This window comes from Gouania willdenowi, chromosome 5 (genome assembly GCF_900634775.1).
Source record: "Gouania willdenowi chromosome 5, fGouWil2.1, whole genome shotgun sequence".
Classification (NCBI taxonomy): domain Eukaryota; kingdom Metazoa; phylum Chordata; class Actinopteri; order Blenniiformes; family Gobiesocidae; genus Gouania; species Gouania willdenowi.
Window position 1 is genome coordinate 24372766 of NC_041048.1, and position 25004 is coordinate 24397769.

The 25004-nt window shown below is 38.3% G+C and overlaps 2 protein-coding genes across 4 annotated transcripts in view; both read left to right on the forward strand.

Annotated features, from left to right (window-relative positions):
* The first annotated feature begins 4152 nt into the window (after positions 1-4152).
* LOC114463725 (histo-blood group ABO system transferase-like) lies at positions 4153-6418 on the forward strand. Of its 3 annotated transcripts, XM_028447479.1 has the most exons (4): positions 4153-4284; positions 4620-4682; positions 4981-5277; positions 5380-6418. In XM_028447479.1, the coding sequence occupies exons 1-4, from the start codon at positions 4251-4253 to the stop codon at positions 5928-5930; spliced, it is 945 nt and encodes a 314-aa protein (XP_028303280.1). In that variant the 5' UTR covers positions 4153-4250; the 3' UTR covers positions 5931-6418. The 3 variants fall into 3 exon arrangements, with proteins under 3 accessions (XP_028303280.1, XP_028303278.1, XP_028303279.1); XM_028447477.1 differs by having other exon boundaries at positions 4981-6418; XM_028447478.1 differs by lacking the exon at positions 4620-4682 and having other exon boundaries at positions 4159-4284; positions 4981-6418.
* Positions 6419-13965: 7547 nt separating this feature from the next.
* ell2 (elongation factor for RNA polymerase II 2) overlaps positions 13966-25004 on the forward strand; it is a 33103-nt gene continuing 22064 nt past the window's right edge. Inside the window, exons 1-2 of the mRNA XM_028447285.1 lie at positions 13966-14257; positions 23931-23978. Coding sequence (XP_028303086.1) covers positions 13997-14257; positions 23931-23978 — 309 coding nt within the window. The 5' untranslated portion in view covers positions 13966-13996. The remainder of the gene's footprint in view (positions 14258-23930; positions 23979-25004) is intronic.

Here is a 25004-nt window from a genome sequence, read left to right on the forward strand (position 1 = left end):
ATATCAGCACAGGTGTGATTTGGAGTTAAATCACTGCTTTTATTTATGTTTTACTTTGCTCCCAAGTGCTGTGCATCCTCTGCTGCCCTCTCTGGCTATTACACCAACACAGTAACCAGTAAAATACTGTAACAGTAGCATCCCAAAAGCTTTTCATTCCAATGCTGTGTATTACCCGCGATGTACTGTTTTTACGCCCTCGATTTCAGTTTCTGCTCTGAGTGTTCTCACTTCATTGAGGAGGCCACGTAACGCCATAGTTATTCCTTCTGTTGGTTTAATGCAGTGTTTGAGTTAATCCTGCCACTATACCACCGTAAAGAACCCACCATAGACACTGATCAACGTCCCGTGTGCAATAGCATCCAGCTGCAGCCCCGGTGCGGAAGCCCCTGACGTGACACAAGCCTCTGACTGGATGGAAGTACCCCTGACGTGACAGCGGAAGCTATTTTTCAGTGCAACAAATCTCAAATTTAACCAGAAAGTGGAGGCGGTAGCGGTTAGGGTTAGTAAACAAGTTCAGATGAACTACGGCCGAGACCACGGAACGTCTCTGCGCCAAAAAGCACGTACCACATTCCTGATAATTCAGTCCCTGGCGCTCCCTTGGCACATACAGAGTAATGGGCCCCATTCATATATTGGTATGTGTCAATGATTTGGTACCACCAACTGTCGCAATATTTGAGTCACAAATAAATGAGAGAACAACTTTAATGAAAATTACTGAAAAAAGGGGGGTGGGCCCCTAATTGAATTGTGCGAAGCATAATCATAATCTGCGTTGAATTCCCTTTGAAATGATATACCACACGACTATGTTCCCAAAAATTGGTATGTGCCAATGGTTCGGTACAACCATCCGTCGTAATATTTGACTCACAAACAAATGAGAAATCGAAATTCTTTTTTTTTTTCTTTTGGGGCCCCAAATCAAAAATCGTTGATGCGTATACATCCATAGATTATACCTACCAAACAGAGGAGTAGCGATTTTAACTAGTGTACACAACAACAGGAAGAACAACAAGAACAAGAAGAATAACAAAATGAGTGGCGTTTTGAGTTTGGTAGCCCGGCCTAAAAAGAAAGTATAACCAGGAAGTGGAGGCGGTAGCTGTTAGGGTTAGTAAAAAAGAAAGTTAAGTATTGCAAAGTTCCAAATTTGCCAGAACAGTGGATAGGGTTACTGGTATTCTACGTCACTTCCATCCAGCCAGAGGCTTGTGTCACGTCAGGGGCTTCCGCTCCAGGGCTGCAGCTGGATAGTTCTCCCAGTGTGGCGTACTGGGAATCAGATTGCATCGTACTGAGATTATATATGCGAAAAATGAATTTTTGCAAAGTTATTGTTCAAAGTTAATGTTATTTGACTAGTGCTGAATGGCTTGTTTTCTTGGGGAAAAATGCACAACGGCTCAATATACAAGACAGGAGAGGTTCCAAGGCAGGATAATCTTCTCCTAAGATATCATTGCAATCTCAGTGTGACAATTTGCGCATGGCAATTCCAGCACGGGTACAATCGCAGTACAGGACTGCTGCATGCTCAGATTGTCTTACAATATTAGTACGGTTTGTGATGGCAAACACAACTCAGTACGTGACCTGATCTTCTTCTTCTTCTTGTGTGGTTTGTTGGCAAGTGGCACTTAACTGGGACAGGTGCATTTTCCACCACCTACTGTATCGGAGTGTGAACCAGAGCTTCGTCCTTTTCCTTAAGTCATGATAATTATCATTATTATTACTATCATCATCATCACCACTTAATAACAATAACTAAAATAAAATAACAAACAAAAAACCCGTTATTCTTCACATAATTAAGGAATTTGAATACCCTATTCAGTTGAACTTTATTCAAAACATTACCCACATTAATCTCCTGCAGCATCATTTGCCTTTGTCTTAAATATCTATTACATCATCGGAGAACATGCTCCACAGTCTCTGCCTCGTTACAATGCTCACACAATCCTGTATCATGCTTATTGATTTTATTGAGCCTTGTCTGCCCTATTCTCAGTCAAGTAATGATCCTCTATTCCATGCTACTTCCAGCGGTGCGCCTCCCAGTACCCACTGTGCTCTGCTAAGCATATACAGTACATATCTCCCTGTATTTGATGAGTCCCAACATGCCTGCCATTCTGCCATGATATTTCTTTTAATAAATGACTTTGCCTCTGCCCTATTAAAATAATGGAATGTCCATAAGAGGGTCATTTGATGTAAGTGCCTGCTTTGCTAATTTATCAGCCACTTCATTACCGGTTATGCCTCTATGTGCTGGAATCCATAAAAACAAAATCTTGAAACCTCTCCTATAAAGTCTGTACAAGTTTTCATAAATTTCGTTAACCAAATCCTGTCTACGAGAAGACTTAAAATGTTGTATTGCCATTAGAACAGAGCTCGAGTCTGCACAGATTATTAATCACTTGTGATTATTCTATTCACTGTAACACTGTAACACTGATAACACTGTAAAAACTGACAATTGATCTGCAGCCTTCCTTTTCACTGATACTTGAGGAGATGGAATCACAAAAGCAAAAGATGTACATCCTGAGTTAGCATCTTTGGAGCCAATCCGTAAAACTGACATGAATGATGTTCTCAACCATGCCACTGCCACATTCCCAACAAACCCTTGTGATTTCACTTTACTCAGAAAACTAAGATCCATTCTCACTTTGAAAAGGTACATTTAGGAGGTACCGTACACCAACTGGGTCCATGATTGTTTTTAATAAGCTATTATTTAAATTCAATGTACAAATTTGAAGGAAGTGCACAGGATGGACACTAAATAGGCCGATAAGTGAAACTGCATCATCAGCTGATTGGTCACTGTTTAAAAAGTCAGGAAAAACCTGAATTTTCAGCTTGTGTGCAGCATTAGCTTTAGAAGCTAACTCAGCATTTTTGCCTTGGAGACCAATACCACATTTCCGCAAAGAATTATTTCAAGGAATCAATGCTGTAACCGTAAAAATAATCTAAATCTCTGTCAGACTCGCTGTCAGGCAATGTAAGTTTATCCCTCTTGACCTTTGAACTCAGAGAGAGAGAGTGTGAAAAGGCTTATACATGTCAAACATACTGTCAACACGGGTTACATTCTTTTACACTCTGATCCATTTTAATTTTTTTTCCACCTTCTTTTATATCATATCAATACACATCGTATTACAGTATTAATTAAAACAGAACATGGGGTGTTATATAAAATTTTAAAAAATTGTAAACATAGTTCGGGCTTCTCGGGGAAATATACATTTTCCATTTCTTCCAAATTCCCTCAAACTTACATTCCTGGGGCCTCAAGAGAAAGTCATTATCTCCATTACATATGGTTCATATACAATATACTACTCCTTAATAGATGGGGAATCTGGTTTAAGCCATTTCTTTGTGACGGGACGTTTATGTCAGAATTACAAGCAAAAAGTCAAGAGCCACAAGCAAAAAGTAAGGAAGCACAAGCAAAAAGGCAGGATGTTGAAACATTATAAGTAATGTGTTTTATTTTTTAGATGACCTTCATGGCAAAGTCTTATTTTCTGTTTGCAATTCAGAATTTTTTTAAATTTTTTTTGGTTTCTTTTTGACACAAATCAGATTCCGTACACCAGCAGACCCCCAAGGCCATAAAAAGGAGCAAGCAGGTCGGAAGATGTATGTACAAGTAGTTTTCAGTTGATTCATTAGAAAGCTTCACTTTTAATGAGACTTTAAATACAGACAGATGCTGTTTCAATTCATTACCAGTTTACATTTTTAAATGAAGTCAAACGTTATCCAAGTTTCACTCTATTCCCTGTCAAACAGCGCTACCTGGTGAATAAATAAAAGATAACATCCCAAAAAGAAAAGAAAGGAAAAGAAGGGTAAGGCTGGTGGGCCTGGTGTCCAGAATCAGTCCGAATACTTCTTGGTTAAATCTTAAAAGCATTGTGCCAGTGACTTTAACCCAACCCTGTACAGGAATGTGAGTTCCCTGCACATGGTTTGGATCCAAAACTGAATACTGCAGAAGCCTGAGAGGGGGACCTGAGAGGGGAGAGTGGGAAACAAGACGTGGTGAAAGGGGAGGGAAAGTCTGAATGTCATGAGTGGAAAGAGAAAGAAGGGTGAAGATTTCACACACAAAAAAACACAAACAATCCTTTCCAGGAAGTAGAGAAACTCAGAAACAGGCTCATCAGAAAAGTGTTTGTCCTGTCGTGATTTACAACAGAATGGCTTTTTTTTTGTTCTGCAAGTCACCTACAGGTCAGTACAGTCTGCTCCTCTTTATCTTCATTATACTCAGACACTTTATGAGAACAATTACTGAAACTAACCATTCTGTAGGACATGGGAACCCAAAAGCTTTTTGAATAGTTCTAAAGCCGGAGGAGTTGTATACAACTATAGTTTCTAAAATCTTAAATACTAAAGCTAGACTATTGCATGCATTCTTAGTTATGGAACTTTTTAAACTCGAGGTTGAATGGCTATATAATGAAGGAATGGCTTCATTTTATTTAACAAAATTCATACTCATTACAGTATCTGCATTTCCTGATTCAGAAAGTCTTGAAAATGTGTGTCTGTCATTAAAACAGGAGTCGTCAGAGTGACCAGACTACAGATGGTCCTGAGTTGTTTTCTCCTCTGCCTTATCATATGTGAGTGTGCAGAAGAACATATTCTACCAGACTTTGTGTCATGACACAACATTCAAATGAAAAAGTGCGTACTTAGAACAGTTATATTTACTTTAGATGACCTTGACTGAGCAGATTCAGTGTGTTACAATATATTCTGTTTGAAAAGGTACTTTATGTAATGAATATTTTTCCCTTTTGTTCAAATCTTTGTGATTCAGAAAACATGTGTCAGCCATTGAGCTGACACATTGTGATGCATTTTCCATCTGCGTGTATCTCATTCATTGCAGCGCTGAACTGTGTTGTGCTTCCTCAGACTTCCTTCATGGACGTAAAGCTGCTCTCAGCATAGAATCTGCCTATCCTGTACTTCATGCTTTGGGACAAGTCCAAGGAAGTGTAATGACAGCCAGCAGGCAGGATGAAATTAAAACCCCGGAGATGACACCATGGGGGGCTCCTCTAGTGTGGGGTGACTCCCCTAACTCAGCATGGCGCAGAGCTAAATTTGGGCAGCAAGGAATCCAGACAGGCTTGTTTGTCCTCGTCGTGGGAACTTACACACGGTTTATCAAACGCTTCCTGACATCAGCTGAGACCCACTTTCTCCCAGGTAAAATGGTGACTTACTATATTCTTACAGATAGCCCTGGTTCACTGGAACCTCTGATCGAGCTCGGACCTGAACGCCAGATGAAGGTGCTTCCTGTTGCAGAGCTCCCGGGATGGGACAGATTGTCTTATCGGCGAATGCCATTGCTTGCTGATGCAATCAAAGACCCGATCGGGAGCGAGGTCGACTACATTTTCTGTGCTGACGTTGACCAAGAGTTTGTGGCTCCTGTGGAAGAGGAAATTCTTGGAGACTTGGTGGCTACATTGCACCCTGAACTCTATGGGATGCAAAGAAGTGTGTATCCTTATGAAGATGATGAAGGCTCCTTTGCGTTTGTGGAGGAAGAGGAGGGAGAGTATTACTACACCTCAGAACTGTATGGAGGGCTTGTATCTGAGATGTATAAACTGGCACGTGCCTGCTCCGTCCTCCTTTTTCAAGACCAGGCTAACGGTGTAACTGCCAGAGGCTTAGAGGAGAGCTACCTGAACCGCTACCTGATCGATCACAGGCCGACTTGTGTGCTCTCTCCTGAGTACAGCTGGTGGGATTCAGCTCTGGTAGCACGTGTGTCCATTCAGAGGCTTGTATCCATTGGAAGGCAATGTGAGTCCTATGATATACAACAGAAGGAGCAAAACAGATGTTGATACAATGTAAAATTAGAGGATTTCCAGTGGCCACTGAAGTAGAACGTATATCTCTGGTTAGACACTGGGCAACAAAATCTTCTTTCAAAGACTTCATTAATGTTCTGCTCTGCCTGTAATCATGGAAAGCTGAGAAAGTCTACACAGCATTAAAATTGTGTTTGGTTGAACAGCACCTTTGTGCTGCTGCTATCTCTCCCCAGCAGACAAAAGGGAAATTGACCTTTCTCTTTCAACCATGTGCTCTCTTCTCCATTAAAGTCAGCCTTAGAGATACTGCTTCCTTGGCTTTTTGCTCAGTAGTGATAACAGTCAATAGTCTAAGTGCACACTTTCCCTATACAAGGGCCAATTATTAACTGGTGAAGCTGCTGTTTCTCAAGGTCTTTAAAAGCCAGGTGAGAGAACTCTTTTTTTAATTACACCACAATGTGCTCCCTCCATGATACATCTATAAATGTAAACAATAAAAGATCAAATGTAAAGGCTTGAAGTTAAACGTTGATTATCCTTGTTATTAATGTGACTATTCAATGCTCAGACAAAGAGATACTGTCACACACAAACATACAGCTCATGATCAAACTCTGCTTCCACAATACATTTCCCCGTAGTGATAACCAGCAGCAGATGGTTTTTTTCTCACTGCCAACAAATCCTGTCCTCAGGGCCAGATTGCCACGTGGAGTCAAAACAGAAGAGAGCCGTTAATAATCCCAGGAGGTCTTTTTTTTCTTTTGAGCAAAATTTCAAACAACTGTGAGCTCCCACATGTTGGCTACTGGAAAGTTAATACGTGTGACAACATACATTAGTGCAGGCAGGGGTGTCACAGAGGGTCAAAACAATTGGGATTATTACACTGTATTCCATTGTTTATTTTACCTTTTCTTTCTTGTGTACCCTGAGCATCTCTTAAAATTCTCCTTTGTCGCTCTAATTTAGTACTCATTTGTTTTATTTACATGTTGTTTTAATGTTAGCCTCTGAACTCTCCTCTACAGCTCAAACCACTGCATCTTATTCATGTCAACCTGTACAGTTTCCCCCAAACAAAATATTAGTTGTCTTTAGAGCATCAAACTGTCAAAAACTTAGTAATTAATTATTTACTACTGTTCATTTATAAATATTGCATATCAGGGAACACATTTTGCTCCAATTTTTTTGGAAATAATTTGATAAGTTTATTCCACTGATTGAAAAAGCTGTGTGCTGAGCATGACCAGTCTCTGAAATAGGCTTTTAAAATTACTGTTTATGTAAGGAATAAATTCATAATTGTTTCTAAGAAACCTCTGCAATGTACTCATGTACCCATAAGGGTTCACAAATTCCTGGTTGGGAACCACTGCTGTAGTCTATTTAATGTATTCCCAACATTATTTTGGAATTGTTTTTATATATTAAAAAATATTCATTACTTAAGTAGCTAAATCTATACGTCAAAGAGAGAATGTTGTGTATTATAACTAGAGTTTTAATCATCACAAATCAAGTATATCATTTTTCATCATCAAATTTTTTTTGTTAAAAGTCAAAATTGAAGAACAAATCTAAACTCAAATGCACATGTCGCAACTCTTCATATATTTTTTATCATTCGGCAAAATAAGTAGAAACAAGTATAGTTATTTTGCTGGAGGCACAAAATGAGTTTATTTGGCATTTAATCACAAGCTTTGAGCTTGATAACATTGTCAATACTTTTAACAAACTGCTTTCAAAACTTGAATCATCCATAACCATAGTGATCTTAGAACTTTTTTAAATTTTTATTAACCATGTAACTTCTATCTGTAGGTATTCTTCAGCCATCATTGATGGTGTTTGAAAGTCAAACTTAAAAAAAGATTTCCAAATGTTTTTCGTCTTCAGTGGGTCTTGTTGTTTGAAATTCATCTTGAAATGAATGATTTTCTTGCAATAAATGTTGTATGCTTTAGACCAGGGGTTCTCAACTGGTTTCACCCTGGGACCCACATTTTGCCACGGTCATTAATTCGCGACCCACTTTTTTTTAATTTTTTTTAGAATTCAACCAATTAAATTTAGTTTTTCAAAAATAGCTGTTGAAAACACACATATAATCTATATATTTTTATGTGCAACATGTATTTCACAGCATGCCAGTCAAAAGAAAAGATTCTTTCAAAATAAGAGACAAGTCCAACATGAGAGACATTAAGTATTTATTTATTTATTTATTTTTGACCAACTGCCCGCGACCCACTCAGTACAGGTCTGCAACCCGCTCTTGGGTCCCGACCCACCAGTTGAGAATCGCTGCTTTAGACATCTGGTTTATTGTATGTGACCATCATGTGGCTGTCTCATGCTATTCAGTATTGTACATATGTTTGGTCATCTTATCAGGGATGGGCTATTTATCGTATGTGAGTTGCATCCAGGCCACATTGAAGGTTAATCAAGGCCATCAAGCATAATATCACAACTATAATGTATATTATAATGTATACCATCATGGGAAGCTTCACCTGCAGATGTTCTTAGCCTATATCACATGCTTTTTGTTGTGAGTGATCTCTGCAACACTTTTTTGTTGTTGTTCTTTTAACACTTTTTGCTTTTTGTTGTTACTTTATGTTTAATGTACACATTCATTTATACTTTTATAGCTTTTTTTCAGCTCTTTTACACAGACCAATACATCCGCAGCAATTGTAGTAATTTATTATCCTGACCCATTGTCCCAGCTTGCCTTGTGGCCCTTCTAGTGATTAACATTCTTTGTAGGTACTTAAAGCTACAGTATGTAGAAATGTGAGAAACAACCACACTATCCCCTTTCCCTAACTGAACAAAACTTATCGGCTTCCCAGGAACGTGCACAGCTCTGGATCTTTAATGACTTCATCCTCCATATAAACTATAGTTACAAATGTAGGGATGTTATGTTGTGTTATTGGATAGTTTTCTGGTGTTATAGAGACTCTGACATGAATGCATGTATCACTCTAGATCCCTCTGATTAAAAACTCCCTTGGTGATCTGGGCTCATCTGTGAAAACCAGCCTCAGAAACCTTGGGTTTGTGTTTGATCAAGCAATGTCTTTGGTGGGTCACTGCCATCAACTGACTAAAAACTGTTTTTACCACCTGTGAAATATCAGTAAAGTGAGGCATTTGTTAGCAAAATCAGATCTCAAACTGGTCATACATGCATTTATATCAACATCCATTGACTATTGTCAGTTTGTTTTCACTTGTTTTAATAAGTCGACCCTAAATAGACTCCAAATCGTACAGAATGCTGCTGCCAGACTTTTAACTGGTGCTTCCAGAACATCACCACCATTCTCGCTACTCTGCACTGGTTTCCAGTGAAGTTTTGAATAGAATATAATATCTTAGTTCTGGCTTTCCGAGCGTTACATGGCCAGGCCCCTCAATATATCTCGGACATGCTGTGCCCCTACACTTCGGGGCTTAGCCTTCGGTCTTTAGGTCAGGGTCTCCTAAAGATCCCAAAAACAAAATTTAAATCCCGAGGAAACCTGGCATTTCCAGGCTGTGGCCCCCAGACTCTGGAATAATGTGCACCAGTCTCTTCAGGAACTGTCTGGACACTTTTAAGAAACTGTTGAAGACTTTGCTTTTCAGAAAAGCTTTTAGTTAACTGGATTTTAAATTTCTATTATCCGTTTATGATGCTGCTCCTATGATGTATATGCACTCATGTTTTATTATGCTATATGATGTTGCACTTGTATTAATTTTTCCACAGCTCTGTACAGCACATTGTGATTTTATCTGCAAAAAGCGCTTTATAAATAAATTACTTACTTACTAACTCTGTTACACTCAGCAGCAGCCTTTTTCCACTTGCTTTGCTGTGTAACCGCTGTGCCTAACACCAAGATGGGGACTTCTGCTGAGTCTGGGACATCTGCATTACACTTTTACTATCAATGGGACGTGAACGTGCCTGACTTCAGTCGGGCAGCCAATAATAACGTTCAAAACAGCTCATGGAGCACTCTGTAAAAAGATTTTTGATTGGCCAAATCCAGCGTCATGCTCCTGGAATTCTAAACTTAATTTACAGGGCCCAGAGAAGAAGAAGCTGTTCACTGTCCACTCAGGACGCTTTGGATTACAATATGCTCAAGGATGATTATGGATTTTTGACCAAATGAAGCCAAAAAAACTTACATACAGCAGCTTTAAACTATGTAATCTGTAATAGAACAGTTGCTTACAAAATCTGCATAAACATCCCATTCTCCCTTTATGGTCACTGAACAAATGTTTCTCCTCCTATTGCCATTTGCCACTCATTGCCTCGAGCTGTCTCGCTGAAAGTCAACTTTTATATTTTAAACTCATTTATAGTAAATGTAAAAAACGTGGTTTTGTCTTTACATATCTACACTTATTCATTAAAAGCTTTGCCAAAATTAAAATACAGTTATACACATCATTTTTTCTTTTATTCAATTTAACTCTAAACCAAAATCCTGACCCAAAATCCAATCTAGTAATGATATCTAAATTAGTTTTGTGTAATTCCATATATATAAAAGGCTCAATGGTCTCACAATTAATTTGAAATTATTTTCTTTAGAATTCGGAGGCATCGGCAAACACAAATATGCATCCATCCATTCATTGTCTGATCTACTTTGTCCTATTTCAGGGTTGCGGGGGTCGGCCGGTTCCTTTCTCTGGCTCACAATTGGCGTTAGGTGGGGGTACACCCTGGACAGGGCACCAGTCCATCGCAGAGCAACACACAGACAAACATCCAGTCATACTCACATTTACTCCTTTGGGCAACCTAAGAGTCATGTTTTTGGATTGTGGGAGGAAGCCGGAGGACCCGGAGGAAACCACACACCACGGGGAGAACATGCAAACTCCACATAGAAAGGACCCACGTGTCCACCCCAGGGCTTGAGCCCGGGACCTCCTTGCTGTGAGGCAGACACCACAAATATCTTGTCCAAAAATAAAAATAAAATAGAATTTCTTTTAAAAAGAAAAAAATATATATTGTTTATTGTTCTTACGTTATTAATCTAACAATAATAACTATTTTTTTGTTAAAAAATAAAATAAAGGCAGCTTTAGTAGTCACACGTCCGTCACCTTAAAAAATGTTACATTATTACAAGGTTTCTAACAGTTTTCAACTACACTTTAGCCTTGAGGTGTGGAAAAATGTGGAAATATGCTTTTATACTGTGTTGCTGCAAATGTGAATTTCCCCTCTGGAGATTAATAAAGGTGTTTTCTATTCAATTCTATTTTCACACATACATACCTAAAGCTTGTGTCTTTATACAGCATTGCAAAAGACCTGATAATGAGCAACAACAATTAGATGTGTTGGAGCAGGGAGACAACTAATGCATGCAAGTCAGTGGCCCTTGAGGACCCAGATTGGCCACTTCTATCCTTGGATGCAGTGCTGCAACAGGTCCATAAAAGAAATGGTTCAACAGTTGTCAACAATTAGAGTTCTGCCTAGTAATACATAGTTGGTTTAATACAGTAATGAATAAGTAGTTTTATAACTTGAAGTACAGTATTCTGACATGTATAAGAAAACAAACACTATTCGATTCCTTGCATTTACAGTAAAACACTCCAGTATCTGCAGTTTTCTCTTTAGCCTAAAGACAAAACATGTTTAACTTGAAGATGCTCTGTGGCATTCATCAGGCAATGCCTTTAGGGTCTCTGTAAACACATTAAACTTCTAAATCAATCAGTCTTAACTACCCTGAAGGCTTGATTCACTTGTTTGCAAAGTCAGCAACTTGTCAGACAGACTAAAGCATCTCTGGAATGAAACTTCAAACTTTCTCAAGTTCCCGAACGAGGTTTACATGGAAAACCTGTTTATTCCGCTTTAGATCATTCCGCTTTTGACAGCTGTTGCATCCATTGAATGCTGCATGCATGCTTATTTTCAAGTTTGTTTGTTTATTCCGAGTAATGGGATGGATAAGTGCATGATAAATGTGTGTGTGTGTGTGCGTGTGTGTGTGTGTGTGTGTGTGTGTGTGTGTGTGTGTGTGTGTGTGTGTGTGTGTGTGTGTGTGTGCGTGCGTGCGTGCGTGCGTGCGTGCGTGCGTGCGTGCGTGCGTGCGTGCGTGCGTGTGTGTGTGTGTGTGTTTGTAGGAGGGATAGGATGGGTGGGGTGAAGAGCTATGATAATCTGTTGCATTCACACAGGCTTTTCCTCCACCCTGTCCAGGGCTAAACCACTAATCACCAGGTCAAGGGGACTGGCACCGGTAGATAGTTCAACTCACTGGGGGGGGGGCATACTTGTGCATACCCAACTTTGACTCTTATTAACATAGGGATTATATTGATGTAACAGATTGTTTGTCTTGCATATGTTTTTTTTTTGGCCACAAAATGATTAAAAAAAGTTTGAACACAAGTTCAAAAACAAATTATAGGTTTTTTAGTATTTCCAATGTTGATTATTAAGGTCTTTACAGTAGTTTGATTGCACTAAAGCCCTGGTCTTACAGAATTTGCATATTCTTCCAATAGGGGAGACTCAACTTTTTCTTTCCTCTTCATTTGACACATACATTTGAATTAGCATTTAGGGAATAGTTTGTGCATGAAGCCCAAAAAGACGACCACACAAAGGAAGTTACACAAACCGAGTGGCATGAAGATTGATCCATTATTCATTGAGAGTCGATACCACCAACATCAGTTTTTTTTTCCCAGGTTTGACAAAGAAAGTTGGGTGTGAGGATCCAAATTGTCTTAGATCAATCCATGTTCTTTGCACTGTCCAAAAACATAGCCCAGTGCTACCAGAGCTTCCAATCACTGCCCGAAGCAGAACATTGTGTCTTTGAATATATAATTCTATCAATGACATAATGCATGTTTAATCCAAATAACTTTGCACACACTAAAACTAAAAAGAGCATTGTAAGAAAACAAGGGTCAGGAAACCTGGCCCATCACTTGAGAACCCCTAGTTTATGCCTTCCCCTACAAGAAGGGATATGCAATCAACATCAACTTCATAATGCTAAAGATCAACTAAAAAACATCAGCCTCCCTGAGTTCAGTTTAACTAGATAGCATTCTAAAACTAGAAATATTTTGGCCCTGTGGCAAAAAAAGTTGCAGACCCCTGCTGTACGGTTAATCCTGTAGATAAATAAGTGAATCCCAAGCTTTTTTAAAAAAAAAATCCTATCAGTGAGCAATATATTAACCACCATGCCATCGAAACCTAAAATTAATGTGACTTTATTCTTCTCCTCTCAGAAAAAGCAAAGCAATTATGGATACAATCCCACCTAAAAAGTGATCAAATGGTTGCCTGAAGTTATTTACCTGATTATAATTTTACAGTTTAATTTGTTGTTTAAAGTGAAATTGCATGCCATTTCAATTTACAGTTTCTTGCATTTTAGATGAAACGCTAAAGAAGCTGCAGTTGGTGAATTGTATAGTTATGATGAAATTGTGTTATCTATGGGATACACCGGTGTAAGACACGCACCACACCAAATTATTGCCTCATCCCTGACCCACTGAATAAGGGTCAGGAGATCTGGCCCATCAGTTGAGAACCCCTAGTTTATGCCTTCCCCTACAAAAAGGGATATACAATCAACTTCATAATGTTAAGTATCAACTAAAAAACATCAGCCTATTTAACTAGACAGCATTCTAAAACTATAAATATTTTGGCCCTGTGGCAAAAAGTGTTGCAGACCCCTGCTGTACAGGTTAAGCCTGTAAATAAACAAGTGAATCACACGCCTCTTTTTTTTTTTTTTTTTTTTTTTTTAATCCTAGCAGTGAGAAATAAATTAACCACCATGCCATCAAAACCAAAAATTAATGTGATTTCATTTTCCTCCTCTCAGAAAAAGCAAAGTAATTATGGATACAATCTCACCTAAAAAGTGATCAAATGGTTGCCAACTTAAATGTATAGTTATGATGAAATCGTGTTATCTTGTGGATACACTGGTGTAAGACATGCACCACTTTAGGAGTTGACAGTGGGAGGAAAGTGAAAAACCAACAAGCTGTTAAATGGGAGGCCAATGGGAGTGTACGGCCCGACAGGCAGCAGCTGTGATCCCTCCCCGACCCGCCAGCTCAGCTTAGTCAGCCGCTCAAAGCTGCGGCCTCACAGGGATGATGGTGGAGGGCTGGTAAACATGGCGGCTCTCTCCGAGGATGGGAGGTATGGACTGAACTGTGGCCAACAGGGTTCAGGCAGAGTCACCGTCTTTCATGTCAAGTTAACTGAGACGGCGGTGAGGGCCATAGAGAGCTACCAGAACTGCCTGGTGGGTAAAACGGTGAGTTATTCGTTGGGAAGCCGTCGCGCTGACACGGCTTCACTGCACTGTGACTGCCACGCACAGCTAAAGCTACGGAGATAGCTCAGCTACTGACTTTAGCGCTTTCTGGCTGTTTTTAACCACTTCACCTATTTATCTCACCATAAAAGACGACATGTGCTGATAAAAGGGGACCCGTCCTTAAGTTCTGACCAGCTTTCACAAGCTGACATTTGTTCATGGGTTTAGAAAGCCTGTTGGCAAAGTTGGTCTAAGTTGCTACATGATAGCTCTGTCTGGTCCTGTGCTACAGTGGCCAAGCAACTAAATGTTCACTTTAACTATGTTAACCAAGCCAAAGACATGGGGGCTTAAGATAATGGCATTCAAATAATAATAATAATAATATAAAAAACTTTCCCGTCCAATTTTAGGCTAAACTTAATGTAACCACTAGGTTAGTGATCTGTTAAGGTCGGAAATGCTTGGATAAGATGTTTTAGTGGTTTTTCAAATATGTCCGCGCAGGTTACCAAATCGTAATATTTTTTTATAAAAACTCATATGTGAAAAAGCAGAATAAAACTGTCACCTAATTTTCCTTTTTTTAATTTGAATAACTTATGACAGCTATGAAACGTCATTATTTATTAACCTCTTTATATTAAAGATGTCCTTTTGAGAAAGCACTATCAAAACACTGGGAAGATATTTTTAATTCCCATTTTTTAATAATAATAATAATAATAATACAAGGATTAGGACAACATATTGCAGTATGAGAGTAGTTAAAAGTGAATGTAGTTCAAATGTGACTTTATAGCCAGTCTAACTTGTGTATTTTTTATCCACAGTTCCATGGGAAGGTGAGCAGAGTATTAAGCATTGATAAGCAGCTTTTGCAACAGATTTCGTTGCAACGCACACCTGCAGATTAAAAATAATGTGTTAATCTTGAGCTGCGCAATGATGTAATCTCATCAAGGTGGACACAGGTAGACTGATCTAGACAATCTATTCTGCAGTCTTGATTTGTTGAGGCCTGAGGCTGTTACCTGACCCTAACTCTGCCAACAACTATTATTATATAACACACTGCCAGGGCCCAGAACTTCACTCATGACTAGTGTGTTGCAGTTCACAGTTGTGTTATAGCATTCAGAGTTCCCTGCGACACATTATTTTTGTGCACTACACCCTGTTAGAGTAGAGTAGAGATTCTTTATTCATCCCGCAGTGGGTAAATTTACTGATATGTCAGCTAATAGTGTATTCAGAAGGCAATGCACAGGAAAACTCAAAAAATAGTGCAATAAAAAAAAAAAATGAAGCTAGCAGCTATACATAAAATATAAATAGAAAAACAATCTAAAAAGGATATGTAAAAATATTCAATGTGTAACAGGCCTTCTTTGATGAAATGTTTGTTTGATTCATGGATAAGTCAGATTTTTGAGTAGTTATTGGGTGGTTATTGAGTTTTTGTTTTGTTTTTACAGCTGGAAGAGTACCCTGTTTCAGCTTGACTGTGCTAATGTTGGTCTATTGGCTGCGCTGAATGTCAGCCTGCCATCGATTGCTGACTGAGCAGACAAAACTGCCTGCGTTTTGTTCCTCCCCCTCTCTCTCTGTGTGTGCTTTAACTTAACAAGTCATCAAAGTATGGATAATACCTATCTTTGTCTATTTTGCCGTTATGTTGCTGTAATCAGTAACGGAGTGAATGTGAATGATAGATGGACGTTTTAGGCAGCTGTTATTTAAGTGATATATCTTTAATATTTATGAAAAACAATGTATCCAACATTTCAGCGATGCAACCTCCTACTCCTATTAAACTTCCACAAATTGTACCAAACATGCGAAATAGGGTTAATAGAGTCAACTGCTGTTATTAATATGACATTTTATGTGCTTCAGAGAATTTATGTAAACGGGTTGTTTACGATGAATTCACGTCGTAAGTGCGTCGTTGGCCACTCCATCTCATGTTAGGGATGCAGGGAAATTAAAATTCTTGGCTGAAACTGGAAACTTAAAATGAGAGGACCAAGGCCGAAACCCCGAAATAAATTATTACGCCAATTGTTAGTACCATTGCATTTATGGCTATGATTGTGCACTAACCTCACTAAAATGAAGGCATTACAATTGCATAAATTCATATTAATGCTTCAATGAAATAAATAATAGATTTAAACTGACATTCCAACAATGCACAATATGAAATACAAAATAAAAAGTTTAACTTGACTTTACTCATGTATACATTAAATTAGGGGTGTCCCGATCCGGTATTAATATCGGTCCGATATTAGCCTGAAATCCGATATCGGATTCAAATTTCTGGATTTACTGATTATTTTTGATTTTTGATTTTATTCAATTGTAGAATACTGTAGTAGATATCATGTTGAAGGTTAAAATTTATATAACCAATTGGTTAATAATAAATGGGTCAGTCTTCTCATACCTACTGTAGCTTACTATTGTTTTCTGTTCGAGTAACATCACTTGATCAAGTCTCATCTAACATTCCACACTACAAAATAAGTAATTATTATTTTTTTAGTAAAGGAAAAAAAAAATGTATGATTCATGCTGATATAGGATCAATATCGGTTTCGGCCGATACACAAGGCTGCGATATCGGTATCTTATCGGAAATGAAGAAGTTGTATTGGGACATCCCTACATTAAATATAGTGATGCACGGTAATTCTGCCCATCAAAAATGTTCTGCCTAAAATATCCCAAAAGTGCATTTTTGTTTTTCGCTGAAACACTTTTCTCACCAAAACAGGATTTTGTAAAGACAGAAGCAAACATCGCGGTCAGCGCGCACAGAGAAGCTGTATTTCAATGCATCTGAGCACTAAAGAGTTTTCTGAACAGTGTTAGAGATGGGACACTGTAGTTGTGTGATACTTAATAAAGCTAAGACGCTGAGCCTCACCAAGAACTTAAACTTTCAGTTTTGGTTTCGGCCAAGATTTTTCATTTTGGTGCCACCCTTATTAAATAGTAACGTAAATTTCTGTGAATGCGACCATGTCGGAAATGAACTGAATAAATAAATAAATAAAAAATAAAAAAACGTATAGGCCTATATCTGACTGAGCTGCTGAAAGATGGTCAAATTAAACATTAGGCTTTACACAATCAGGATTTTTGAGCCGATCATTGATCCGATTATATGAATTCAGGTTGGTTTTTCAGGTGGGGACCGAAATCATTCGGTACTACATGATACAGATTCAATCAAACAGTACCATGTTTTGGGACCTAAACGCAGCCTTGTGACTGTGAGGGAGTGGAAGAGTTGGAAGAATTTCCATGCAGGTCATGAACATGTTGTCAGTGTGTACGTGGCCCTTTAACGGAGCATCTACAGAAAGTTTAATCACGACTGGGGATCGACCGATATGGGTTTTTTAGGGCCAATGCCGATACCATTTTTTTTCCCATCTGCTTAAGCCGATGACCGATACGGACTGCAGATTTTCTTGAGCGATATTTGAGCCGATACTACTTTTGCTCCCTCAAATTACATCATAAAAATTACACAAAGATGATAACAAATGGTACAAATCTCAATCAAAAAAAGGAACATTTATTGAAATGAACAAAGGTGAGGTAGAATGACACAAAGGAAAACATATTTAACAAATAATAAAAACGGGATGTAGAACAAGTAAAAATAGTGAGACATTTCATGAAATCTTATGAAAGAGAACTATTCGTCCTTGTCCTGACAATAGCTTTGACAAAAGTTGGCTTGACTATAGATATATTTTATTAACAGGATTATTGAGTATAAAGATATATAATTATAGTATTAAAACACAAAAAGAAACAATGAATAATAGTCCATTCCAAAGCAACCCCAGAACATAAATTAACAGAGGAAAATAATTTGATGTCAAATGCGCATTAAGCACATTAACAAGAATAAATATTCCAACAAGTAGTAAACTGCTTCTCAAAGTTAAAAACTTCTCAGCGCAGCGTTGACTGAGAAGCAGAGAGGGAGGGAAAGGAACACACCAGCCAAACCTCCAGCTGCTTGTTAACTTCAAGTGCGACACAACACGTAGACCCACGGACCCATGGAACCGCTAAGTTAAATAGTTAAAAGATGCTTTGAAAGTTTAAAACCTGCCTGGGATTGATGAGCTTGCTTCATGCTCTGCTAGTGGGGGGAGGGGCTCTGCACTCTACACTCTGCAGCAACACGAAGCCGTGGAGCAGCCGCTTTGTTTATAAAGTGGATCGGCGAACGCAGCAGCGTGCATCGGCCGATGTCGATACACGTAAAACATGCAAAAATCACTAATCACGACAATGATCGGATCGTCATTGATCGGATTGGCGAGTTAAGGCATTACAGCCGATCACATTAATTGCATAAAATGCAAAATTTTGGCCGATCCGATATACCCAAACAGATCGGTTTAAAGCCTATTAAACATGTTCTCTAATAGAAAATCAAAGTACTCTTTGTTAAAAAGCAGATAAGCTGCTCTTCACCGTGAAGTCTTTTTCTGACAGTCTCTCACTGTCACCTCTGCTGTGTCTCAAAACGGGTTCTCCATATCCATTGCGACGTGTATAATTTTTTGTGCGTATTGTTTTAATCCCACATTCAAGTACTGGTAATGATCTTTATAAAGCGGACCAACTACAGTCACAATAAAGTGCAGAGGATCTTGGTGAAACGTGTGCTGACACTCTAAAGCTGAATTGGTGCTGCTGATTTATTGTTTGGATTTCTTGGAGGCACGCGTCAGGCTGCGGTGTCGGCGTCCTTGTCGACACAGAGGGCTACTCGTAGCTGCGGTGTTGACGGGACAGAAACAAATCTCGCTTGTACTTGTGTGTAGTTTTCATTGTTTTTACTCCATAGTCCGGCGCCCCCCACCTCATGGAAAAACGCACATCTCCGCCATAACCGGCTACTACAACGCGCATGCTCCTGCGACAGTGCCACCTCCGATGAGTCCGACTCCAGATGCCATCGTGGTTCCGTTCATGCGACCTGTGGCTCCATCTGCTCCACTTTCAGCCGACACCGTTTCGCAGTTGCTAAGCTGCCGCTATCACTGAGGTGTCTCTTGCCTCACAACAGGCCAGTCGGGCCAGACGCCCAACGGATTAATGTGACCATGTACTTTGATCCTCGGGTCCTCATTGGGTCTCAATCATACCCCCCTGAAAGAGAGATGTGGTCTCTATTGGTGTGTAGTTCAGTGTTTAATAGAGGATCGGTCACCAGTTTAATGTTTTGTGTGAACTTGTTCAGATTTTGGTTCTCTTCATGTTGGCATTCTTTATTTGTTCGACATTCATATCAAACTCTTTCTGAACTTTTGTTTGTGCTCGACCCGGGAACGTGGATAAGTTTTATACGTACCCTTTAAAACTCATCTCTAAGGTGAGGAGTAGGGGTGTGCCAAAATATTGATACAATATGTTGCGATATTGATACACACCTTCGCCGTATGTCGTGTTTTTTTTTTTTTTTCTTTCACTTTTTTACACAAATTAAGTACTAAGCGCAAGTTAAATGTTCTCAGGTTTGCAAAGAACAAATTGATATTAGTATTAGCACTGAAATGTATGTGCAGTCTGCAGTGCAGGGTTAAGTTGAACCTTACACGTGGTGGTAAGTATAAGTTAAAATGTGTGCCCACTGCCCAGGTTTTCATAGACCACCCAGTTGTTAATATTATAATGCACTGACTCAAATGTTTATTTTTCATATGCAGTGAAATTTTCCAGTTTTCATAAAACAAGTTCATTCTGCTTGTTAAGCAGCACTGATGTGTCCATGTTTACAGAGAAGTTGATAATACTAGCTCTGAAATGAGTAAATAATTAAAAACTAAATGAGTGCAGAAAGTAAAGTTAATTTGCACAAACATCTTTAACAATATTTTGCATCAGTCTTAAAGACAAACATACGTAACACAATGACATGTGACTAGTTGTGGTCAGTGTGTGTTAAGTAGAGCCACTGTGCAGTAAACGCTTTGTTTTACTTGGCTGTCATTCATGTGAAATTGATTGACAATATTTTGTAATTCCTGTGAAAAGGATTCAGTGCAGTAGATAAATTCTGAATTTCTTCATTGACACAGATATCGTCATGTATCGTGGAACGTTCCCTCGATATATCATTTATTGCAGAATCGCTGTATCTTGATGATTTTACTATCGTGGGCAAAAAATGTGATGTATCGAGAGGTACCTGGCGATACCCAGCCCTAGTGAGCAGATGGATAGATTTGTCATGTATTAATTATGTTTACTTTGTATACTCTGTTCCAGGTGACTCATCAGTCATCCATACTTCAATAAAGATTAGAGATGTCCCGATACAATTTTTTCATCTCCAATTTGATATGATACCGATATTGCAGCCTTGAGTATCAGCCAATACCGATATTGATCCGATATCAGCATGAATCATACATACTTTTTTTTTTCTCTCTTTTCTTTAATAAAAAAAAGAATTACTGATCTTGTAGTGTGGAATGTTAGAAAAGGTTTGATCAAGTGATGTTACTCAGAGTACAATAGTCAGCAACAGTAGGTATGAGAAAAACTGACCCATTTATTATTAACCAATTGGTTACATAATTTTTAATCTTCATCATAATATATACAGTATTCTACAATTAAATAAAATATGAATTGAAGAAGAAAAAAAATTGGAAAATCCAGAAATTTGAATCCGATATTCGTTTTTAGGCTAATATTGGATCGGGACACCTCTAATAAAGATAGAGAAAGATAGTTACCTGTCTGGTGAGAAGTTTTCGGTAGTCAAATTTGAGGTGCATCACTAGTTGGGGCACAATTTTAAATAAAAGATTTTTACATTTAAAAACGTGAATTTAGTTTTTTCCGTTTGTTTTCCGCCTATGATCATAGAAAACAGGAGGCTCTAAGTCTGGCTTCAATTCGCCACTTTACCACCGGTGGCATTGTTTTCCCATGTCTCCAATCTGTACATTCATACAATACAAACTTTTGTGTGGAGGGTGTCATGCACATCTGTTTGGCCCCATTTTGTGTGCACAAAAAGGTTATAAATAAGGCCCCTGTTCTTTGCTATAGGGCATTATTACATATTTGTGGGTGTCGGCTTAATGTGAAATAGACAAGGGCTCGAGAATGAATGCTTGCCTGCTTGTTGTTGGCATTAAAAATTGTACTCTGTCAAGTTACCTTTACACCTAACTTGCCCAACATGACGAGTCAAACTAGCAGCAAGAGGTGGGACTGGTGTGTTACATAGTGCTTCAGTGGCATATGCAGGGCTCTACACTAACTTTTCCAGTGGTAACACTGAATTTTTTCGCACCCTGTTTTTTTTTTTTTTTTTTTTTTGAACGAAGTAATTCATGCTGATTAATAGTTGACTTAACTGGCGTATCGTAGATTTGTATGAAGTAAAGATTGACAATGACTTGAGATATTTGCAAAATGTTTTCAGGTTTTAGTGACAATATTGAGTGTTTTCTGCTGCAAGCAGTGGCTGAAATAACAGGCAATTTATCATTTTAAAAGATGTAACAATTTTTTTTAAATAACAGCAAAGCTTAACAACAGGTTACATGTATTTTTATTATTTTGCAGAAATGCTGTACTTGAATCAACTTAACAGTAGCATAACCAACTTAGCATCTGCATTGCTTCACCCCATGGAATTAAATTCAGAGAGTCCAGCTCTTATAGTGGGGTCTCCTAACCCTCTTCCTCTGGTCAGAGGTCTGAAACCTTTACTCTACAAGGAACCATTTAAGCTCATCTCACCTGGATTAAAGTCCTCCTGGAGCCATGAATACCTTCTCAATGAAGACAATACAGTGTTTTAAATTCTATACAGTTAAAATTATATAGAATAATGTTTGATTTATTTTGATTTGATTTATATTGATCATGTAAATGAAAATTTAAAAACAGTTTAAAATAAAAATAAATTGACATCAAGAAATAAAACAGTATGTTGCATCTTCAAATTCTTACGCATCTCAGTTTACATGAACACAATGTTATATATTGTTATATAAAACCAGAAAACCATCCAACAAAGTGAACCAATCCAAGTTCCTCCGTCAGATTCACCCAAAGTTCCACAAACACGGGGACAGAGATGAACTTGTAGCAACGATTATGAACTGGAAACTCAAATAAAGCTAACCATGCTAAGCTAACCCACCGACACACAGACTGGGCTAAGAGCTAACGCTAACCTCTCTATATAAGGAATAATAGACCAAGTAAAAAGAACACGTCTTACTGTTATAAAGCCACAGAGCCATCAATTTGTTTATGGTCAGATTTAACACTTGTATGGAAGGATGAAAGCTAAACATGTCACACGTTGTGTGAAATAAATGTTAGCATAAATATTAATGCCACTATTCATCCGTCCCAATTTGTGAAATGCAATATTTTTAATTATATTTCACATGATCACAGACAAAGCTGGTTCCATTAGACTAATGTAACTATTGAGATTATTACACCAAAATATACTGAATGATTAAATTATCAGCTTGATCTGGTTTAATTATAGGAAATCAGTTATTTATCAATCATAACTTTATGTAACTCATAAGATAAATGAAACCAGATTCAGCAACAGTAAAAACACTAATGGAGTCTTTTTTGCTGTTCATGTGCTTTTTTTTTTGGTGAAAATAATTTTATTTCAACTGAGGGAATAAATGAAAAACATACAATAACACTAATAGTAATCCACATGCACAAATATATTCCTTGAAAAATCAGCTCATGACCTCTGTGAATCAGCAGTTATTGTAGCCTTTTTAAAAGGGTCTAATGTTGATGTATTAAGATTTATTTGTGTTTGTAAGGAACCGGTTTACACTAAGTTGTGATTTTTTACATTTATAGTTTTTATTTATTATGATTTTTATCTTTATTGTGATAAATACCAGAAATTATCGGGTTAATTTTTTTTTTTGTCAATATCGCCCATCCCTAGTCAACATACCAATGTAAACAAATGAGTATCTCCAATAGTGCTTTCTGTAAACAAAAATAAAGGGTCTTTCTTAACAGTGACACCATTATTAGTGCAATATTCCAGTAAACAAAATATTGGTTTCTTCAACAAACAGTGACAAAATTTCTGTGAAGACCTACCTGCACATTTTAGTGAAAAACCAGAAAAGGTTTTTAAAAAAAAAAAACGATACTTAGCGTGAGCATATTGATAATCGATCGTGCGAAAAAATATTGCAATATCTCGCTGTATTGAGATATCGTCACACTCCTACCTCGCGCATGCACACAATTCATCACAGGTTGTTGAGAGAGAAAAAACGGACCCGAAGTACCGGTTCTGTGTTCAGCATGTACATCCCGGCACACTCTCACACGTACGTGCATCAGCCACTTGACAGTTTGTTTCTGTAGAATTACAGATGGCTGTTGTGCAGCAATGGTTGAGGCAAGGCAATTTAGGCAAAATTTGGAAATTCTGACAAAATGGTGAATGTTGAAATGGAATTAATTTTGTCAGTGCTTTTAAGACCAAGTAGTTCCAAATTACAATATCATCTATCAGTATTTTCCTAATGGGACTCATCATTTGACATTACTCTGTTCCATGCCTGTATATTCTGTCTTAACCGCAGTTTCTTTTAATTTGCAGAATGCACAGTCCCGGCAGGCAACAATTCAGTTTAAAGGGCTCCAGGGGGTAAGTGCAAAATATAACATGTGCATTCATATTTTCATTATTTAAGTTGCTTTCATTTTCAGTGTGTTTTAGATTCCACCTTGTTTCATCACATCTAATGATGCAGTAGATTTCCATATATTGAGCCTTTTGCTAAGTTTTATGATTCATTTCATTGCACTCAGTTGTGTGGAAGCAGGGAGATGTATGAAATGATGGTTTAAAGGAGATTTGTAAATATGGAACCATGTAGAGACATAAACTACCGTATGTACCAATTATAATAAATAGTTAAAAACACTTAAGTAATTGATGTAACGCAAAGAGTATTTTTTGCTTTGCAAGGCAAGCTCATGGTTAACCCCGGTGGGGTTTGGGCAAAGATTTTAAGCTCTATCAGTACTACTGATAGGTGAGACAAAGACATGTTCCATCAAATAACAAAACAAGGAAAGAACACAGCATTCAGGAGCTACTATCACGAAGGGGAATAAGTCAGGACCCAAAGAGGAACTTCATCTACCAGGAGAGCTCAAACTCCCAAAAAGCTCAATAGAGAGAATATTTAGGTCAACTCATTGCCTGCCAAAAATATCTTAAGTTTTTTGGTTTAGTAACGTTGACTGCCAAGACGTTAATTGTGTTTTTGGGCTGGGGTTGCTAGGAGACAATGTGACGAAGCTCTCCTGTGAATATTGAGCTTGTACCATGATGTAGTGACCAACTGGTGCCATGTAGGTGGCAGCAGCGCACCTTTGGATGAGAGATCAACCATGTTGGGCAGAGCTCAGAGGGAGAGGAAAGGAGTTTGCAAGACAGAAAATGGTGCTACGAGAGCTGATTCTGACGCTCCCAGCAGCTCACGCTCGACCAGAGCATGTGTGGAACTAAGTATATTATTGACAGTGTCGTGAACAATCAAAAAACGGGGCACTCGGCATGTCCGGGAGGGGGAGGAAGTTGCGTGTGGGGGAAATGACAGGGAGAGACTTGGAGGACGGCCAAAATACAGTAAGAAATCCATTAAATTCTGACCCAGATAGCAAA